General features: G+C 37.3%; 2 protein-coding genes across 4 annotated transcripts in view; one reads left to right on the top strand and one right to left on the bottom strand.

Moving 5' to 3' along the window:
- Window positions 1-81: 81 nt before the first annotated feature.
- chst7 (carbohydrate (N-acetylglucosamine 6-O) sulfotransferase 7) lies at window positions 82-1498 on the top strand. The gene has a single exon (XM_043243032.1). It carries the CDS (start codon window positions 225-227, stop codon window positions 1473-1475), a length of 1251 nt encoding a protein of 416 aa, XP_043098967.1. The 5' UTR covers window positions 82-224; the 3' UTR covers window positions 1476-1498.
- A 4011-nt stretch (window positions 1499-5509) lies between these two features.
- slc9a7 (solute carrier family 9 member 7) overlaps window positions 5510-22560 on the bottom strand; it is a 32795-nt gene continuing 15744 nt past the window's right edge. Inside the window, exons 13-17 of one of the 3 annotated variants that reach the window (XM_043243028.1) lie at window positions 19290-19349; window positions 16687-16750; window positions 14064-14146; window positions 12228-12333; window positions 5510-8200 (exon numbers count right to left, since the gene is read on the bottom strand). In XM_043243028.1, coding sequence (XP_043098963.1) covers window positions 7940-8200; window positions 12228-12333; window positions 14064-14146; window positions 16687-16750; window positions 19290-19349 — 574 coding nt within the window. In that variant the 3' untranslated portion in view covers window positions 5510-7939. Of the gene's footprint in view, window positions 8319-12227; window positions 12334-14063; window positions 14147-16686; window positions 16751-19289; window positions 19350-22560 lie in introns of all 3 variants that reach the window. The other 2 variants (XM_043243031.1, XM_043243029.1) reach the window with 2 other exon arrangements.

Genomic DNA, 22560 nt, shown 5'->3' with positions numbered 1-22560 from the left:
TTCCCCCAGCCCTCAGGCTATATAAGTGACTTCCTCGCTATCCAATTACAATCTTCTTATGAAGAACTCCCGCTAGCCAATCAGAGCACAGGAGGCGGGACTTGCGGTATTACGGCTGAGAAAAAAGATTCCACCCTCTAAACTTTACTGCTTTAATCTAACAGTATTCGTCGAGGCAGGCGCCTCAGTTCGCCGAGATCCGCGTCTCACACTCCGCTGAGGCCATGAAGAGAAGGCTTCAGAAAAAATACATCATCTTAATTCTAGGATACTCCGTGGCGCTGCTTTTAATTCCCTACGTACTAGATTACCGGAGCAAATCGCCCCACGTTAAAGATGGATATCAGCAACAAAAGTGTCCCGATCTGGAGAGCACCATCGCCCTGTGGAGTAGCACCAGGACTGGCAACTCAACGGAGGTGGAGGACTACGGCAACAGGAGTCAGTCCAGAACACACATATACCTCCACGCAACCTGGAGGACAGGCTCTTCTTTTTTAGGGGAGTTATTTAATCAGCACCCTGACGTGTTTTATTTATACGAACCCATGTGGAATATGTGGCAGGCGCTTTATCCCGGAGACGCGGGCAGTTTACAAGGAGCAGTGAGAGACATGATGAACTCTCTGTTTAGATGCGATTTCTCAGTGTTAAAACTCTACGCAGGCTCGTCCAACGTAACCACCTCGTTTATTTTCGGCTGGAAAACGAACAAGGTCATTTGCTCCGAGCCTCTCTGCAAAGCGTATAAAAAGCACAACATCGGTTTGGTCCAAGGGGACGTGTGCAGCAAGTGCCAACCGAGAGACCTCAAAGAGCTGGAGAAAGAGTGCAAAAAGTACCCCGTGATGGTCATCAAGGACGTGCGCGTGTTAGATCTGGCGGTTCTGGTTCCCCTCATGCGAGACCCCGCCATCAACCTCCAGATAGTCCAGCTGTTTCGCGACCCGCGGGCCGTGCATAATTCTCGGCTGAAGTCTAAACTGGCTCTGGTGAAAGAGAGCATACAGGTGCTCAGGAGCAAGAAGCAGAGCGACAAGTACAAGCGCCTTCTGGTGCCTAGCAACAGGGTCCATCGAGCGGAGAACTACGTCTCGAGCGCGATGGAGTTAATATGCGATAACTGGCTCAACGACATGTTGCTCGTTATGAACGCTCCGCCGTGGGTGAAGCGAAACTACATGCAGCTGAAATACGAAGATCTGGTCCTCAGACCCGTGGGCGAGCTCCAGAGGCTCTATCGGTTCTCCAACCTCACCCTTTCTTCGGCCATGGAGAAGTTTGTGGTGAACATGACCCACGGACACGGCTATTCCTCGGACAAGCCTTTCCTCATATCGTCCAGAGACGCCAAAGAGGCGATTTACGCCTGGAGGGAGAGGCTGAACGTGGAGCAGGTGAACCAGGTCGAAGCCTATTGCAGCGAGGTCATGAGACAGCTGGGTTATCAGAAGAGGAACATGGACAATACCTAAAACCACCAAAACACGAGTTTATGGTATGTTGTTTGCGTGCCTGGATGTCAACAAAAGGTCAACATGGTCCCAGAACTAACGGAAGTAATCGGGCACCATGCTGGCCAAGTACATCTCGTCACACTTTACATGTGTTTTCTTGTGTTTATTTAGCAGTATTACCCTACTACAGATTTACAGACTTGATAGCAGAAGGATAGTTCACCTAAAAACGAAAATTCAACCTCATGTTTTTCCAAATGTGGAAGCCATTGACATTTTTTCCCATACTGTAGAAGTCAATGGTTACTGTGAACGTTTTGGTTGCTAAAGTTCAAAATATCTTCTTTTGTGTTCAACAGAAGAAAGAAACGCATTCAGGTTTGGAACAACATGAGGAGGGTAAGTAAATGAAAGCATTTAAATTTTTGCCTTTAAGGCCAACAGAAGTCAAATCAACAGCATAGCAAGCAACCATATTTTTTAAATATATACTGTATGTGTGTGTGTGTGTATTAATATACATAATATAAACGGAACACAGACATATATTGCAAACAAAAACACTTCACTTGGATGCAAAGTATTGCCGAGTACAACCATATTCATCTTTAATAATAAATGTGCCACAAGCACCAAATCAGAATGATTTCTGAAGGATCCTGTGAAGACTGGATTGACGTCTAGTCCTGTTGTCTCATAGAAAATGATAATAATATACTTTTAGGGGAATAACCCTTCATTCATAACTTAGTGATTATTTACATGTAATATGTGTAACAGGGTAACTGCGTCCTACTACTATTTTTTATCAAGTCAAACAGATGTGTGTAAAATGTAAAACATGGCATCCCTGATAAGATGGGGCACGTGTTCTACAGCTTTAGCGCCGACTTTAAATTTGTTAGATGGGTGTTTTACATTTTTCTAGCACGACTATACATTAATGCTTGCACCCGTTAGATGAGAGGAGTGCGAGTTGAAGATCGATTATACAATGCTGCTAGTGTTGTTGTATAGATGTAAATGGATTTTATTGGCAGTGTGCTGTTTTGCAGTATATGTGAATGCCGTGCACATACACTGAGGGACTGACAGCTTCGTAACAAAGGCTTCTGATCTGCATAATGATAGATTAGAGGGTTGATTTTCCCTCATGATGTTTTATGAAGTTATAGACATCCGGATTCTCGTTCAGTTAAAATGTGAACGTTGGCACATGCAAAATTGTATTTTTTGCTTTACCATTGGAAACGCTTTACAGGATAATTACTAGGTAATGCATTGCATATCATAAACAAACAACGGGCTTTCACTGGATTAATGATCATTTCTAAATATTCTGTTAAGTGTTAATTAATGTTTGTATACGTAGAAGTGCTAACCAAGATAAATGCTTTATCAGCTATTTTTAAGAACTAATGTTAACACAGTAATTAACACAGCAAAAGTGCAGAATCGGCGCACGTTATTCAGCATTTAACGATTGTGAACACCGAACACAATAGAAGAGTGGAGTTTAGCCGAGGTCATTGATCCAGCGTGAAACCGATGAACATGTACGTGGTGCCGCTGAAGTCATAGTTAATACTGTCCTCTACAACTTGGGGAAGTGGGGAGATTATTTTCATTTCCTAGCAGACCTGGGTCAGCAAAATGAACATTTACATTTTACTGTAGTCAATATAATGGTTAAAAAATAGTTAAGTCAGCACAAATCACTTCGTGCGGACGGTGTCCGACAGAGTTGCGCCACAAATCAATGAGCCATCACGCTCGAGTATGATTTCATGGTGAGGCACGTAAACGGTGCTGTATAACGGAGTGATGGATCATGATACAGGCTTCTTTGTTATCGCTATCAGCGTCATGTGATGAGAGCTGATGTGACCTAACAAACCGACCACACGTGGTTGGAACAGGCTTAAATAGGCACTGCTTTGTTTTGGTTAGTCCCTGGAGGGAGCAGTGCTCCCTGAGCTGAGCCTGTCACCGGCTCCATCTGCGAGGGCTCTGCCATGACTACGCTTAGACATGTTGACACCAGACAACACGGCTGACCAGTACAGACCTATTAGTGTCCCTCGGTACCAGATGAGGCAACCTCCAAGACCTGACGCGCATCACAAACTTGTTTTCAAATATAACTTGTATAGCATAAATTTTGAAAAGCTTTTGATCGCTTGGGTGCCACAACAACAACAAACAAAAAAATTGTAATTCATTAATAATAATCTAATATTTAATTATTAAATATTGTATCAGATGTAGTGCTCATCACAAGCTTATTTTCAAATATGGCTCATAAAACCACATTTTCCAAAAGCTAGTAATTCATTGTTAGCCTAAAACTTAATTATATAAATATCGGTGTTTAATAATATTTGGACGTATAATCATTATTGGTGTAATAAAGCAATAATAATAATTTTAATAATAATAAGCCAATAATATATTAATATCCAATATTAGATCAAATCATTTATATTTACATATAATGTGGGTTGAGAGGGTTAATAAGACAACAAATATTAATATTAATAGTTAATGTGATATTTAGAAATGTAAAACATTTAAATATTAATATAACATACCTATAAAAACTATCAAAAATTACTTATGATCTGCTTTTCAGGGTAAAAGAAACAATATTAATTATATAATGAATGTAATTCAGGGTTAATTATACATACCAGTTTAATTACATAATATTTACCATTATTGTATTAATGTAATTAAAATATAACACTAATAGAAATGCATTCTCCTAATAATTTAGGAGTAATTTAAATATGGGTGAATAATAATTCTATTCATATTATACTAATAAACTAATATTTTCTTCCAGTACAAGTAGGCCTATAGGAACCCACTGTTTTTAAAGAAACCGTCACACAGCCTATCTTTGAAAAAATATTAGCAAAGCAGAAATTACACACTGCACTTTTATAACTAAACTTTGTTGACATTATACATAAAAAAAAATTTCACCACATATCCTAGTATCCAAAGTCAAGTTATGTTTCTCTCTTTGCTGTAGACGCCTGATGCGCTAGAGGAACAGGAGGACAGAGGGGGAACAGCCTGATAAGAAGCTACACCAAAAGCCATGGACACACCGACGGAGCTGAGGAGCAACACCCCGAGATCTCCCTCACAGTGCCGTCACGGGCCGCAGTGTAGACGACAGAAGAGAGACACTCACAAAACCCTCCGACCTCAAATGATACTGACAAGACTCCTGTAAGAAAAAGACTAACAATAACAGAGAGGGCAAACACGTTCAGCAAAAGAGAATGAAACGGCTTGTGTCCTGACAGCCAGATTTCATCCGCAATAATCCCTGCCCAATCCCCAGCAGCCCATAATCAGACACACAAGACCGAGTCTTTACGTGCACTCGTGCTGTAGCACATGCACTAGGCCCGGAGACAGACAGACAGACATCAGAGCGTTCAGTTCGCCGGGAGGATTTCATTATGAAAACATTTCTAGGCATTCCTGTATTCATCAACAATGTATGAAAAGAGGATTATGCATCAAGGACACTCCGGTTTCTGTGGTGCTGCCCCCAAAAAACATGAATGCAGAACTTATCTGTGAAGCACAAAGTGCAATTCAATGAACTGGAGATCTAGAGAAAAGGGTGGAGAAAGAATTTCCCCCAAAGGAAATTTTGATTTCTCTCCCCGAAGTCTCAACGCTCCCACTGGTGTGAAGTTTCCCAGTTCCCCATGGACACCACCAGTTTGTTCTTTCTGTGCGGAGTCTGCACTGGGCTGTTAGGCTGTGCAAAATGTTGTGTTCATTTGTGTACGAAGAGGATAGGATTGCAATTTGAATAGTTAAATAGGCGCCTGATCTAAAACTAAAACACAATCATTCTTTGAGGATACAGGTGTTTTTGTGCTTTTGCTCCTCAACAGCATTGACACTATTATCATTTTGTTAACATCGTTTTGACATTTTAAACGACATTTACTCAAACCTTACGTGAACCATCAGAATAAATAAATGAACAAATCTGTTATTTATAAATAAAACTTGTACATACGTTTGTTGTAAACACTAGTTTTCTTGTTTTATTATTCTTCTTATTTAATGACATATAAAATAAAACAAATACCTTACTTAGGTATTGCTACTGTAGCCCACTTTGATACATTGGCTATTTTTTTTTTTTATAAACATACATTTGGTAAACTACAATCCATACCACAGTTTTGTCGCATTATTTAACAGGCTGAGTGCATCTTAAAGGGTTACACTACCCCAAAATGAAAATAGTTTTATTAAATCGCTTACCCCCATGTCGTATCCCCTGTAAAAGCTTTGTTCGTCTTCAGAACACAATAGAAGACATTTTGGATAAAAACAAAGAGGCTTGTCTGTCCCGTTGACTGCCAACACAGTCAAGTACAAGAGACATCATCAAAATACTCCATCTGCCATCCATGCTTTGATCTAGATTTCAGGAAGCAACGAGAACACTTTTTGTACGCAAAGAAGTGCTGAATTGTTAAATAAATCTTTTATTTTCTTTGCATACAAAAAGTATTCTCGTCGCTTTATAATGTTACAGTTGAACCACCGACGGCAGATGGGACTACTTCAACGATGCCTATTTTGACTTTTCTGGGTCCTGACAGTGTTCATTACTTGCCAGCCAATGGGACGATCGCAAGCCTGATTTTCATCCTAAACGTCTTGAACTGTGTTACGAAGATGAACAATGCTGTTTGGAACGACACGGGGGTAAGTAATTAAAGACAAAACTGTCATTTTGGGGGCAGAGTAGACCTTTAAATGGATTCAAATGGGAAAACTGAGCATTTTGGCGTTTCATACATCACAGACAAAAAAAATGGCAGCTTGATTATGGGTTTTTGTTTGTTTATATACTGACATGCAGAACAGCAAGTAAAAGGTGAATGCTACAGGAGGGAGATACATATCCTGAAGGTACACACAAGTCCACCATAGTATGGTCAGGAAAAAAAAAAAGACAGATTGAAAGAGTCATTCAAAAGAGGAGTGACTTCTTAACCAGATCACATGTGCTACAGCCAGTTATTTAGGTTCTGCACCTCAAACTGATTGCCGCGAAGCCTGCAAGGCTCATTTGCTCCACATAAATAGTGCAAATCTCCTCGATGTATGTTCTGGTCAGATGCTGAACTAGATTTTACTGAAGTGATGCATTTCCTTGCACACCTCAAGCTAACAGACAGGCGCAAGTGCAGACCATTGTAAAGGTTACCAAGTGGAAAGAGTGCAAAGGTTTAGTTTATTGTGTTGAATATAAATCGGAATTAATGAGGACTTTTTTCAAACATCTGTAAGTTAGTTATTAACTAAATTCTCGGACTTTAGACTTGCATTCGTTAACATGATTCATTTCCAGACACGGAGGAGGGAAGGAATGCGCATTGGCGGTTACTGGCTCAAGGCCACCCGTTCACTGCATGAACACATAAACAGCCGGGTCAACGTCATACCAAACACTCCAGATTCCTGATTTCAGAATCGCCGACTGCTAGACAGCAGCAGCTCATACATATGGAAAAATCCACCTTCAAAAACATTCTAATTTGAAGAGGCGCAAAAAGAATGTTTGATGCAGATACGAAGACTCTTTGATAACTACATCGGTCTGCAATTCTGGCTGGGAGTGTGCAAGTGGTTAATATGCTAATATAATAAAGCAAAACATGCAAGGACTGCAGCTCAGCTGCAGCTAAAGTGCATGGCTCATACACTCTGGTTGCATTCAGCTTAAAAACCAAAAAAAGTCCCACAGCTGTGCAGACCAACATTCATATTTACAACGACCGGCACGTTAACTTGGTGTTCGTACAACCAAGATACTGCAGGAAGTGTAAACTCCAAATCACTAGAGTTAAGTATTACAAGATTTCCGTATGCAGTCATGAGATGAGCATGCACTCATGTCAATGTTGTCTTTGTGTTTGTGAGCTTTCAAACACCGCTGCCATGGAATATTTACAAACATTACGAGCTGTTCGCTTATTTGCCTGATGGAGAAAGACAAGCATTTAAATGCAAATTAAGATAATACTGGCTGTTCCCGTCTCAGTCATAGCTTGTAGCAGCATTGCTAACAAAAAATTACTATGCTAAAATGTTAATATGTGGTGGACGGTGTGAATGTTAAGGGCAGCAGAGACCGTTCTGCATCAATCCTTCATCCTAAGGACATCAGTGCCCAAAGCGGTCCAATATACAGGTTTTTTTTTTTATATATTTTTTCTTCTACAAATCACATTTTCAGGAGTCTGCCATAGCATCAATTATGTCGCCTCCGTTTCTTTGAGAACAAACCCTCCTGATCTCCATCTTTAGGTTCCCTTGAGTGTTCAGACCCCCTGCATGAGATCTTTGGAGGGGTCGTGGGTGGTCTGATGGATCAATGTGCAAGAAAAGTGGAGGCATGGAGCGCAGGGAGGCGGTTTTGTGAGGTGGGGTCAAGCGTGGTCCTCCATGGGGAAAACAAGACGTGTGCCACGGCTCAAGAGCTCATGTTCACGAGTGTCCAGTTCTCGCTCCAGAGCGTCCTCTGACGTGCTGTCGCTGCGTTTGCCGTTCACACCCCAGCTGCCGCCCGATCCTTCAGGACCGGAGGACGAGGCCCCATTGGCTGTGATGGCTGTGTCGCCATAGGTCAGCGTCAGGTCTCCTTCATTCAGGATGAGGTCTGAGTCATTGTCTCGCAGCGGCTCATGGTTCTGCGGAGCACAGTGACAAGTCGGACATGAAGGGAGGACGGGATGCTCCAACACACACACACACACACATATACGCACACACACTATCCAAGCTCAGCACAAAGGTTCATGAGGGACACTGTGGAGTCACAAGAAGACAGGATAAAGAGAGAAATACACTTAAATGTCCTTGTGCAAAGGGGAAAAAAAGGCAGCACTTACCTGTGTGTAATGCAGCATTCAAGTGCAGGTGGGAATATTGTAATTACAAGTTGTGTGTACATGAATGACCAACAAAGTCATATTTAGAAATGGAAATACAATACTGACAACGGTATTTAAATAGTAAAAATGTGATATTTAAAAAGGCCATCTAGATAATGACTCGCATGTCAGTTTTGATTTATGAAAATTATTTATTTATAAGAGATCGTGCAGAAATTATATCAGTTTTGTGAAAATGACAAACTTTTTTGCACAGAAAAAAGATCATCTTTTTGTTTTTGTTTTTTGTTTGTTTAGCTTGTTTTCTAGCTTGAACGCCAGTTATCATAATAAGCAACACAAATGTAGGAGATTCCCAGGTGGACTTGAAGGCAGCAGAAGCAATGACTCTAATGCAAATTCACACGGTTCTGTTCACATGATGCATATTTAACAAACATACTGCAAAAAAGCATCTCCCGAGTTTAAAGGCTTGCCATTCACAGATCACTGGGTTTAGTGGTACTTCATAGAATCACTGGGTGCTATTGAAGGGGGTTTCGGTGAAGCACAATTACACCCGAGGATTACACTGTGTGCCAACAGATCAAACAAACTAAACTCTGTTACGCAACAGTTAGCTTCACATATAGCTGCTGTTAAATCCTTTGAGAAGGATCTAAATAATGCCTGTTCCATGTAAATGGTTTGAGGTGGTGTGATTTAGTCTGTGAAGATCACCTGTTTAAGCTCTCAAGGCTCTAGGCTCTAGACCTGCACTCCTGCCTTCTTATTCTACACCACCTCTCAGGGACAACTGATTCTAGAATTGGTGTATCTTTATATCATATATCATATCTTTCTTCATACATAATTTAAACTCAAATCAGTATTTCAGTAAACAGTACGTACATATTTTTTCAGGTAAGAAAAAGAGAAGAGAATTTAATAAATAAATTGAATACAACGCTAAACATATGGTCTCTAAATGTAAATGTCTTGTGCTAGCAACAATTCAAAATACAACTTTAATTAAAAAAATTAATACATACTCGAATTTCTTACTACTTATCTGATGACACTACAAAATAAAAAATATTTTTAATTCAAATAGAAAAATCCTTTTCTTTAATTTGCATTTGTAAGAGTATCTTGATTTAAGGCTATTTAGATATTTATACTAAAACACTTAGTACTTGACTTTATATGAATTTAAGACCTAAAAACCTAAATAATTAAAGGCCTAAATATTTAGGAGGGCAAATTGAGACTTAACCTCATACTACTGTAGGGTCCTTGCATGTTTTATTTTGTGCATATGTGAAAATGATTCAATAAGAAGCCAAATCAAAAAAAAAAAAAAATCACTCTTGGAAAGAAGAGTGGAAACTTGCCTAATCAAAATAAAGGAATGAAACTAAAGTAAGTGTCATTTAGCGTCAGCGACTGGCAAACAGTACACTATCTCATACTTAACCTCCAAAAGAGAACCATTATCATTAAGGCAGAACTATTCTGCTAAGCGCTCTTTAAAATATAGTGATACAGGAACAACAAAAAAAAAAAAAAGTTCAACACAAAAGCCCTTTTGGAAAAAAAAAAAAAAAAAAAAAGAGGAAACTGCAAGAACGAGAAAGCCTGTTACTCAAATATAACAATTTTAACCAGAAGAAATAAATAACAGCCAAAGAAATACTGAACACAATATTATATTATATATTATATATATATATAAAAACACATTCTTTTTTTTTAATTTAATAAGCAAGCAAATAATAGAACTGAAGGAAGAAGTAAATATGGGAATGAAACAGCCTGTCAAATAGAGAGGGAGAGCTGGGGTGAAATAAAAAGACGAGAGGCTAAGCTAAAAAATGCAATTCAAAGAAAACAGACAGTGAACTTAGATAAACATGGCAGGTATTACGAGGACCTAGAGAGAACAACCAAGACAGAAAAAAAAAATAGAAATATATGCAGACAGACAATCTGGGCTATTTAGATGAGCTGACCCAGTTTAAACGGATGCAAACATCATGACTCATATTCTGAGATAAGAACTATTTTCATTATAAGTCTACAAAAACTCTGTTATACTGCGGCTATGAGGGGCATAATTGTGTTACGTGGGAGAGAGGTGGGCGATCAAGCCGTTCTGAAGGACATTTAGCTCATTGTGACCCAATAGCACAATGTAAGACTGTAAGATGTTTGTGAGCACAGCCAAGCAGGCCGAGCTACAGTACTAACATTGTGATGAATAGGGGAATTTGCAGGAGTGAATGGGCCTGTGACCGCTGTGAATAACTGTGTTCTCCATGCTTGAGATACTGGAACGCCTCTCGGGCTCACCATCATCAGAGTGGCATCATGAAAGGCTCTTTTGTGACCGGGTGCACACTGAATGCGTCTTCCTTCGGGTCTGTGTCCAGTCTAAAAGCCCCAGTGCTTTTGTGTGTCTGTCTGTCTTTCTCTCTTTTCTTTTCAAACAGGGTTTCACAGAGCAGCAACAACATTAGGAAGTAAGCTATGGAAACCAAAGTGTGCTGTTGTGGAACTCAACAGAATAAGCTACTTCCTTAGAAACAAGGCAAAGTGCAGTGTGAAGAAATTACCAATCTACTAGAAAATAAGGGCCATTTTTATAAAATTGGGTTCATTTTAAAATGTATCAGTTCGGATCTACCTTGTTAGTAGAGTAAATTAACGGTGATATTAAAAATCAATCAATCATATATATATATATATATCAATATATATCAATATATATATATCAATATATATCAATATATATATATCTATATATCTATATATATATATCTGTGTATATATATATATATATATATATATATATATATATATATATATATATATATATATATATATATATATATATATATATATATATATATATATATATATATATATATATATATATATATATATATATATATATATATATATATATATATATATATATATATATATATATATATATATGTATGTATGTGTATGTGTATATGTATATATATATATATATACACATACATACATACATATATATATATATATATATATATATATATATATATATATATATATATATATATATATATATATATATATATATATATATATATATACATATATATACATATATACATATATACATATATATATATATATAACTGAATTTCCCAATTTCCCTTTTTTCTTTTTTTAACATTTTATTATATTAATTAATTTATAAAACACAAATCTTTTCAAATTTGAAAAAGAATGAACAAACAAACAGATAAATGTGTCTTTAAATTTACATTTTAAAACATTTAAAAATAATACCAATCTATTAAAATTTGAAAAGGATAATTAAACAGATACAATGCATAATTAAACAGTTACAAATCTATCATAAATAAATAATGAGAAATAATGAGAGAAAACAAAAAATAATTAGATTTAGAAAGTAAACAATTTTTAGATTTTCATATTGAACTGATTTTATTATAGTTATATATAAAATAATAAAAATAAAATGGAAAAAGATATATGAAACTATATAAAGATAAATATATGACAGTGTATATATATATATATATATATATATATATATATATATATATATATATATATATATATATATATATATATATATATATATATATATATATATATATATATATCTAAAAATATATAAAAATCAATTAAACAAAGAATTAAATATATTGTATTTGCCTACATTTCATTTATTCTTATATTATTCTTATATATCGTATTCTTATTTTATTTTCTCTTAATAGATCTAGTAGCTTGATATAATAACCGTGTGTGTATGTGGTCGTACCTCATAGGCCTGGGGGCTGGTCAGACATCGAGCAAGAGGACCGCAGCAGGCCGGCAGAGTGGTGGTCAAAGGGGGGCCGCTATGGGTCAGGATAGGCTTTAGATAACTGTACTCATGTTAAGGGAAAAGTGTCAATGTCAAGCAGACGTAAACCAGGAAGATGTCACACTGGACTGAAATATGATAATTCTACATTACTTGCTGTCAATTCAAAAAACAACTGAAAACATGCAGCTATGCTAAAGTCAACATCATGCAGTAGTAGCCTTAGAGTACTCGCATTAGCTAATCATCCCTTAGAACTGGGTCTATGAAGGTGTAGAGAATTATATTAACATTAACTGTATGCAAAAGAGCATTTTGGACAGTGTCAAAGCACTCTGGTAAAGTAAACGGCAAAAATTTTCTGGCTAAACGAGTGCATTCACAACAGCCACAAATCAACAATGACTAAACGACTTCCAATATTCACCATCGCTTAAAATGGAAGCTCCAAAATTCTCTGGAACGGATATGATTGACCCTCAGCCTCATAATCATGGAGTAAACAGATCATCATCCCCTTAAATAGTTCACTCAGAGTCCAGCACGCAGATCTAAGCAGGACAACTAGTACGCATTTGGCAGCAATACTGAGGTTTTTTATTTTTGACAGATGGGGATAAAAATAGAGAAGGCAGCGATAAAGTGTCAATGGCTTGAAACCAAGAAAACCCCTGTGATGGATTTGGAAGCGCGCAGTATCTTTGAGGGGGGCCTAACCTGGATATCCCCTACAGAGTTAGAGAGAGGCATAGACTGGAAAATATCTCTGTAAGATGTCCAATGGCATGGTCTGGCACTCAAAGAAAAATAAAACAGGCAGCTGGCCTTTTGGAAAGCATACAAACACACATTAATTCACTCCCTAGGTCCTGTGCAAAAGGAAGCGAGCGAATGTTGTTGGGTAGGCTGTTGTGACAATAACGCAGCACACTAGTAAGCCGACAAGCATGGCTGTGGGCGCAGAGAAAATCACAGGCTAAGATTCTTAATAAATATCTGACATAAGCTCTGAAGACCTGTGAGTCACCACATGTGGAGCTGGCTAGACACAGCGGTGCGGGGAAGTGTGTGAGAAAATGTGTTTTCAACTTTCACCTTTAAGCATTATTTCTAGAATCCGAGAGCTAAATAAAACCCCTTTCTTTGTTGTGGGCGGCGAGAGGAGCAGAATAGCTGAAAAGGTACGGCTACAGTAAACCTCTCAGGGCAGAATAATTGCGGTGGAAGGGCCTTGCAGAGAGCTCAAGAATTATTGATTGCTTCATTCAGGACTCGAAGGCTTTGTGAAAATGGACTGCAGCCATTTCATTTGACTTTCTGTGAAAAGAATGTCAGTAATGACATTTCCAGCAGCTTGTATTAAGGTGCAGAGCTCAGGCTGGAGCTTTTTTGGGAGTGAGAGTTGCGTAAGGAGGGTGAGGCCTGTCAGTTCGGGGGTTTTAGAGGCTCAGTTAAGGCCTCAGAGGAACTCCAACACTGATCAAAACCAGCTATCCGATGAAATCTCAGAATTATTCATCCTTTCCTCACTCTCACTCTGTATTTACACTGATCTAGATCCGCTTTAGCAGGTTTCATCAATATGTGTCTCTCTTTTGTCATTGTCAGTGGTGTGGGAGCAGATGTTCTTTCCTAGTCATTTGCATGGAGCCTAAGTAATCTTACTGGCTAGGCTCACGGAAGAGCAACTGTGAAAGAGAAGTAAAGCTCAGCCATGCTTGAGTTCCTAATGACAAGACCACAAAAGCTTGCAAGTGTGTGGTGTTGTGAATGGCATGCTGAAAAGGATACTTGTGGTCAAAAGTATACCAAAGTCTGAAAAGCCAGGCGCTCTCTTGCTTGGTCTTGCTCTGTCCTTCTGATTGGGATCCATCCTGAGTAAAGGAAGAAGTATACAGAATACATTATTTTTATTTATTTATTATACGTTATTATTATTATTATTATTATTATTATTATTACCACATATATATTACATACTGTAGATTTAGAAAATGTTGAATAATTAAGACAATCCAATGCACAAATGTGGCAGACAAGTAAATAATTCACTTTAAAAATATTTTAAAATGTATTTTATTTTTTTTTTTATTGTTTTATTGTATTGTTTTATGTTCATCAATGAAAATCACTATCACCTGCGTACAGCAAACAACAAGCATGTCGCAATCGAGTCAATTAGGAGTTACTGACACACACGTGTATATTACTAGTAGCTTTTTTGCATTGTTAGCCTTTTAACAAATATAACACACATACAAAAACACATTAAATATAATATCTTGCATTATATTATATTGTAAAATGTGTACTTTAGTGTCATCAAACATTAATCCAAATACCACCAGGCCTTATGGAGAAATGGTCAGCAAACCTTTGAATGGGTGAAACAGAACCTGATACCTTACCATATATCATACACACTCAATATTCATCCATATGTACCCACTGACTTTGTACATGTAATAAAACCACTTGCCAGTAAGTTTATCCCAGTTCATCTAATCTCAATGGTTCAGCTTCAACATCAGCTTCATTGCACTTAAAGAGATTACAGATTAACGCCACCACAAACAAGCTCACAGTAACACTATACTGCAACCTACCCTAAGCTTGCTATATTCCCTTAGCGTTAATACTATAGTGTGGACAACTGTTAATATGATAATGTGTGTGACAAAGACAAAAAAAATTAACAATAACGGAACAAAACTACACATGAGATTTACGGTTGCCATTATACCAAAGAAATTCAGTACATTTGCCCAATTTTGATATGAAGGTGATAAGTGATATGCTTGTGAATACACTACTTGATTAAATAAAAAAAACTAAATTAAAAATGGAATGTACCAGGCATAAATCTATACACTGTATATTGCATAGCGTGTGTATACAGGTGCTGGTCATATAATTAGAATATCATCAAAAAGTTGATTTATTTCACTACTTCCATACAAACTTGTGAAACTTGTATATTATATTCATTCATTACACACAGACTGATATATTTCAAATGTTTATTTCTTACAACAACTAATGAAAAACCCAAAATTTCACTTTTTGAATGTAAGTAGTGAAATAAAATCAACTTTTTGATGATATTCTAATTATATGACCAGCACCTGTATGCAGCAAGTCGAAGTCTTCTTAGGTTAATGCATTTTAACTCAAACTCTTTTTTTTAATCATTATAAATAACCTCTGAGAGTTACTGTTTTACTTTCAAAAGGGCACTGTGTTTAACTTACTGGACTGTTTCAAACATTAAGCATTACAAATTGCATAGACTATATTGCTTCCACCAAGCTTTACTTGTTTAATCTAGTATACTTGAAACTCTATCAGATACTTTTGTTCCAAATGGAAACACTAAGGGTTATCAAAAGGGAGAGTGAGACAGACAGCAAGACCTTTAAGAGAACAGACCCTCCAAGCATGTTCTCTTCTGGTAATAATACCTTCCCAGAAAAACACTAATGGCTGTTCAACAATCTGAAAGCATTGTTGAGTCATCATTTACAGTGGAAAATAAAAAGATCCTCTCTCCAGAGTTTGTTTTCTTAAAGAGGTAGTTCACCCAAAAATTAACATGTCAATGTTTACTTCCCCTTATGTTGTTTGAAACCTTCTGTTGAAAACAAAAGACTATATTTTGAACGATGTGGGTAACCAAACAGTTGCTCATAGCCAAGGAACATCCATGGTATAGAAAAAGAAATCCTATAAAAGCCAATGGCTACCAATTTGGAAAGAAATTCATTCAGGTTTGGACTTATTAGTGAGTAAATCATGACAGGCTTATAACTTTTGAGTGAACTATCCCTTTGGGAAGACTTTTGTGAATCTGGTTCTGCTTGTTTATGTCATACAGCTGTAAACCAGCTGCGTTTTCATTCTAACTAGCTATGCCATTCTAATTTAGGTAACAATACATGATATAAAAAGCTACTTGCAACTGCACTGGTGCATGTGTTTGTTGTTATGTATCAAAAACACACCCATGGGTTTCGAACACAACACGCCAAGAGGTGTCAAGGCTATTCATATGGGCACTTTTAAAGAGACGGAAAAGCAGAAGAAAGAATGTGTGTGTGGTTTTTGAGTAGATTCATATGAGGCCTTAAGTGTGAAAGGAACAGGATGATGCTGCAATTCAGAATTTAGTAATTTTTTTTTCCTAAAAATAAATACAGATAATTGTTAGTGCAAAACAATTATACTTAAGTGATTCTGGGTGGATTCTAACACATTGCAAAATTAATCCTCTAAATGTTTGCATGTCCAGAGGGCATTATGCATTATAAAAAGAACTGCCACACGTTTCCTTTGTTGTAACATCTTAAAGCTGCACTCATGTCTGTAGCAAAAATAGAATACTTGGTAAAAGCTTCACTGGCATATTGAGACTTACTCCCTGAAGGACCTGGAAGCTGTCCCCACATGGCTGAAGATCCTGGTCGGGGTCCACTCCAACTCTGAAAGAGAGAGAAACTTCATATCAGTCTGCCTGTGTGTGCTTCTGTGGTATGAGCTTTTTAACCCACAGTGCATATGCCGCCAAATATGTACTGCGACCTTTCAGCAAAGCCCACAAACACCAACAGCATAAAAGAAAAGATAAGCAGGCGAAATGGACTCAAGCAGAGCTATATTGATCATGTTACAGTCTCATTTCTCACAACACGCCTACAGCAGCATGGCAAGGTTTTCCACTGAAAAGTCTACAGACAAATTTGACTCATTTGTAAACTACAGCTGATCACAAGCCTATACTTCTAGTTTTTAACATCATTTAATTTAAATAAAATGACTACAAAATAACATCTAAAAACAAAATTATCAAATGACAAAAAAAGATATATATAAAAAGAAGACACTAATTAAAAAAAAAAAAAAAAAAAAAAAAAAAAAAAAAAAAGCAATGTTATACTCTCATGAATGAATGCGGCGAGGACTGAAAAAAAGATCGTTTAATTCATTATTTTTGTTTTCTTTGCACACAAAAAGTATGTTCGTAGCATAACATAACAGTTGAACCACTTATGTCACAATGAAGTCCTAACTAGCTTTCTGGGCCTTGAATATGTCAGTTGCACTGCTGTCATTGCCAGGTCAGAAAGCTCTCAGATTTCATCAAACTATCCTAATTTGTCAATACAGTCTATTCCTGTGCAAGTAGTTCTTGGCCAGAATAAACTGGAAAGTGGACCAGACCTTCCTCTGGATCAGAGACCAACCTTGTGTACAGAGCCAGACATGTTCTCCCATACGCTTGACTGGCTGAAATATGAGGAGAACCCAGCAGACCTTTAGAGCTCAGAGGATGTTATTTTGCCGAGATAAGTAATATACTAGATGAACTTTCACTCTGGCCTTTAAGTACATTTACTGATCTTTGATCCTATGGCTCATCTTTCATTCTCCCTCTCAATTAAACAGTGGATATGATGCGGCCAGTGGCTTTTGAACCCCAAGGATCAACAGAGACTTCATTGTGAAGTCAAACAGAGCTTGAGGGTTAGCAGATGCTCAGGCGTTCTGAGCCTCTAGTGCCGCCCATGTGGACAAGTGCCAATGAAAATAGAAGCGGATGAATTATTATCTGTCTTTGCAATGACAAGCAGTTAAAACTTTACTGAACATCTTATCATTTTACAGCCAGAGACTTAAATATGTTTCTCAAAATGTGGGTGAAAAAAACAAAAAAAGAAAAAAAAAAAAACACTCCAATGTTTCATTTCTGGGTGACAGACCCATGTGTCTTAACAAGCTGCTGTTGTTTCCATCACGTCTAGATGAGAACTGTCTGTAAAACAAAAAAGAGATTTCCTCCCCAGTGGTTTATAGAAAAAGTGCTGGCGAATAGCAAACCGTGTAGAAGGAGCTTGAAATTTAAAGGAATGTTTGAAGAAATCGAAGAACATCTTGGAGTCCACCACAGTCAAACAGTATGCACACAAGTGTGAAGAAAGCATACAAGCGCTGTGGATACCGAACATTTCCTTCCTGTAAAACAGACAGAGCAGCTCTCGCTGTCAGCCTGTGTGTGCGGTTGCTAATGTACTGAAGCCAAGCAAGCCAAGGACAGCAGATTGTTTTGAATGCAGGTGTAAGAGGAAGCTTATTAATTTCGAAAGACTAATCTTTCTTTTGATGCCTTGGTATTACTCATCTGCAGTCTTAGCCAGGAGGATGTCAAGTCTTTGCCAGTGAGCTTTGTGTACAGATTTCCTTTAGCACCCCAATGTGAAAACAGGAGTGACAGCGCACACACATTCTTTCAAAGTGACTCCCACCAGTTTTAAATACAGCCCTGGAAGAAATGCACTGCCACATCATGGAGACTAACCACCGAGAACAAACATTTCAGTGTGAAAATGAAGTTAACTGCTTATAAAGGGGTGCTGTAATGGTTTATACTGAGTAGAAAAGGACAGTACAGTAGATACAGCAGTGAAGGATTAAGTGAAAAAAAATAAAATTAGAAAATATGTTTGGTTAAGAACAGAGTACAGTAGAGTAGAATGTTTGCACTGCCAACATTTGTTTTCAGGCATATATTTTATTTATAGTATTTTGTGTGTGTGTGTGTGTGTGTGTGTGTGTGTGTGTGTGGAGAGACTATTGTGAAGAAAATAGAAAATAAACATTTGTACCATCTGTAACCAAATAGAAAAAAATCTATTCTAAAAAGACATTTAGGTATTTGCATTGATATGCTTAGCCTAGTTGGGTTTCCAAAATTGTTGATTTCATATAGGAATATTTATTTCCGTACATCTCTGTATAAAAAAACAGGACAGGTACAGAAGCAGAAACGATTTTGCAGAAACACTGTAGAAATATCTGTACAATAAAGTTTTAAGCAATCAAGAGATATGTGCTTGATTAAAGCAGAGGCTCAGACATTACAGCGTCAAACACCAATGCGGACGACTGCATCTAATGTGCATTTTACCAGGTGAAGTCAAAAGGTCACCACCACCTGTACAAGAGTTCAAAGTCCATCATCACCTGTCGTAATTCCACAGTCTACGCAGCCTCTCCTTCTCTGCAGCAGACGTCTCTCCAACCCTGAGTACAACACAGAACTCTTGAGACCAGCCCTGCAAACATCAAACATCCTAACAGCTTCTACTGACTGCAAAGATTGGTCATTGTTTCAATGTACTGGTACGTGTGTGTTTTGGTACATAACCGCATAGGACAACACACTAAAAATTAACAAATTAAAAAAGGGAATTAACGTTTACAAAAGAAACTAAATTGCCGAACAGAGACAGATGAAGCCAAATTATAGAGGTCAAAACACATTTAAACTCTTTCTGCAAAACAAACATTTTCTTCCTGATGCATAAAGTATGTTTGGGTCTTCGCATTCCTGCTCTAAATTGGCTCTCTGTGTGCTGAGCTCAATGTTTATAGAGAAAGTGGAACCTCCCGGGACTGTTCTAGAAAAGGCAGAACTGGCCTGCACAGAGGAAGAAAGTCTAAACCAATGCCAAAGAGAATCGTCTGGCTTAGGTCTTGAGCAACAAACAGCCTCCAACCACTGTCAGGCCATTTCTCAACTGACATAAAAATGGATACAAGCGGTCATCCAGCAGTTCGGTGAAATAAAAAAAGATTAAATACAAATTTATATATATATATATATATATATATATATATATATATATATATATATATATATATATATATATATATATATATATATATATATATATATATAAATTAAATGAAATACTAAAAATAGATAATTAAAATTAATTAAAAATGTTAAACTAAACAATAATAAAATAAATTTTGAAATATCAAAATAAATCAATAGCAAAGTAATACATTGCTCACATGAATACCTTTATGAAAAACAGTACTAAATATGGACGTGAAAGTGGCCACGCTTTGCATTCTGATGTGTTTTTTCCCCAGCACTCAGACACTACATTGACAAATGCCTAAAGTACACCATCGATTCCAGTTTCAAAAGGGAGCTATGCAAAAGCCTCTCATTAATCCCAGGTGACCTGGTCAGCTTGAAAAAAAAAGAAAAAAAATAAATTAAAAAAACCCTTGTTTCTTTGAGCTAAACGTGAGCCTCTTCCTTCTACCCACGCGTACAGTAGATTTGCACATTTTGTTTTCAACGAGTTATCTGATTGCTTATTTTAATTGCACATTGATTGGTCTGCATTTGCCCAAAGCAGGAGACAACCACAGTCGAGTTAAGAATAGTGCATACATGTGAGTATTGGAGAGCAGCCCTCACTCAATATGGAAAAATGTAGCGTGAGCCAGTCTAGGGGTCAACTGTAGTGCATTTATGGAAATGGAAACCCTTCAGAGAATGAGAGAGAATAACCTCCATCAAATTTAGCTGTAAAGTAGAATGACAAAAGACCAGTGGTGGAATCCCTAAATGCTCAGCAAACACAGCTGGCAGAAAAATCACTACTGTTAATACACTAATGCACCATGTGACCAAAAGATTGTTACTCTTGCAGTGCAGAATTTAAAATAGGAGAAACCCAAAATGTCTCTTTGATCCGCCCGTTTAATTGTGTTATCATTGTCCTACATGCACAATTAATGAAACTAAGGGAAGATTTGATCCTTTTGTATTGCCACTTCATAAAAATGTTCAGTTTTTTTGGTTTTTTTGTCAATTAACATACACACAGACAACATACATTTGCCGCTCAACCTGTGCTAATTAACGCTTCCTTTCGCTATACCACTGTTGAGAAACCGCCCACTCTTAGAATAGAGGGAAATTAAAGGCCCTTCAGAAATAAACAGGAAACAATCGATATCAACATCCATTACATCCACTGCAGAAATCCTTACATCTCAGCTTTGCATATGGTTTAGTGCATGTAGTGTATACGCACACACTGCAAACCAAGCTACTCATTTTAGTGCCCTTTTTTTTGCTAATGCTATGATTGTGGTACTGATCACTTCAGCAGATTCACAGTAGGCTATATAAGAAAATGAACACAGTTCAGAGTAGGTTTTCAATGCTTCATAGTTTACACAACTTCCATTTTTCCGGTTGGCTGAACAGCAAAAACTGGCTTTTGTTTGGTTCTAGATTTAGTGAATTTAAGATCTAGATCTAGTAAACCATGCAAAGCAATGCCATACTTAACCTTCACAACCCTGGCTAGCAGCAGCTTAATATGCATCAGTATATTTTTAGCTTGCTTTAATTTTTTAATTTTACAGGCTTTTGCCTTCAATGTTCAGAACATTAATGCACAGTTCTGACAGTTACCTTTTATTGTTTGATCTTACATTCATCTTTAATTTGAATGTATATTTTAAACTTATTCCTAAGTAAACAATAACAACACTGGTGGCAATGGGAAAAAAGACAATTTTAATATTAGGCAGAAAGATCCATTTAAATAAATCTCATTATAAATTCTTCCTCATGCATTTGACCTCTGTTATCATTACGGTTGCTAGGCATTCAGTGCACATGCAAAACTCTGTTAGGACATTGTGATCATGATGCATCAAAAAAAAAAAGCCTCCATTAAGACTGTTATGTAGCAGCAGGAGACTCAAGACAATTACAGTTATGAAACAATCTTTTCTTACTCCTATCCAGTCAGACTACATTACGCTAGTAATTATCTCTCAAAGCCATTTAGCTGGTGTTGAAAAAAATAAAATAATAATAATAAACATATCGCCATGATGTTGACATTTTCGGACAAAACTAATACTGTTGTTAATGCTGCTTAGATTCTTGCCCTGGTTTTATTTACCCCATTGTGGTCACCCTACGCATATCTGCAACTCATTGAGTGCACAGCAGTTTTGCAGATAATAACCTGAGCTTCTCAATCTCATTCTACAGCAGCTGCCATCAGCATTGGTCCTCAATAATCCTCTTTATTCTGACAAACTAGCAGCACTTATTAATGGCACCATATCAGCCAGCCCCTGCTGAGGACGGCCAGACAAACACTGGCTCTTGGCGACATAAACAACCCCAGATCCTTTCCCATCTGCTTTTGAGTGGTTCATTTTCTGAGAACATTTCACCTCAGAACAAACCAAAAGGAAAGGCTCACAGTTGTCCAACAACATGTGACAACAGCCACTGTCTAAAATGCCTTTTACACTCTCTCTGTCACTACATAACGGCCATAAGCAGTCTTACTAAGAAAAATCGAATGTGACCTCATTTATCAAAATCTGCTTGATTAATAAAATGAATGAGCATGTTTATGGTGAGCTTCACTGCCACCTGCTGGAAAGTCTATGTAAGTCT

This window comes from Puntigrus tetrazona, chromosome 6, assembly GCF_018831695.1.
Source record: "Puntigrus tetrazona isolate hp1 chromosome 6, ASM1883169v1, whole genome shotgun sequence".
In the NCBI taxonomy this organism is placed as follows: Eukaryota; Metazoa; Chordata; class Actinopteri; order Cypriniformes; family Cyprinidae; genus Puntigrus; species Puntigrus tetrazona.
The sequence above is the reverse complement of the archived record's forward strand: the minus strand, read 5'-3'. Positions and strand labels throughout refer to the sequence as shown.

Coding starts and splice junctions, on each gene's coding strand:
- chst7 (XM_043243032.1), top strand. CDS start 225: ATGAAGAGAAGGCTTCAGAAAAAATACATCATCTTAATTCTAGGATAC.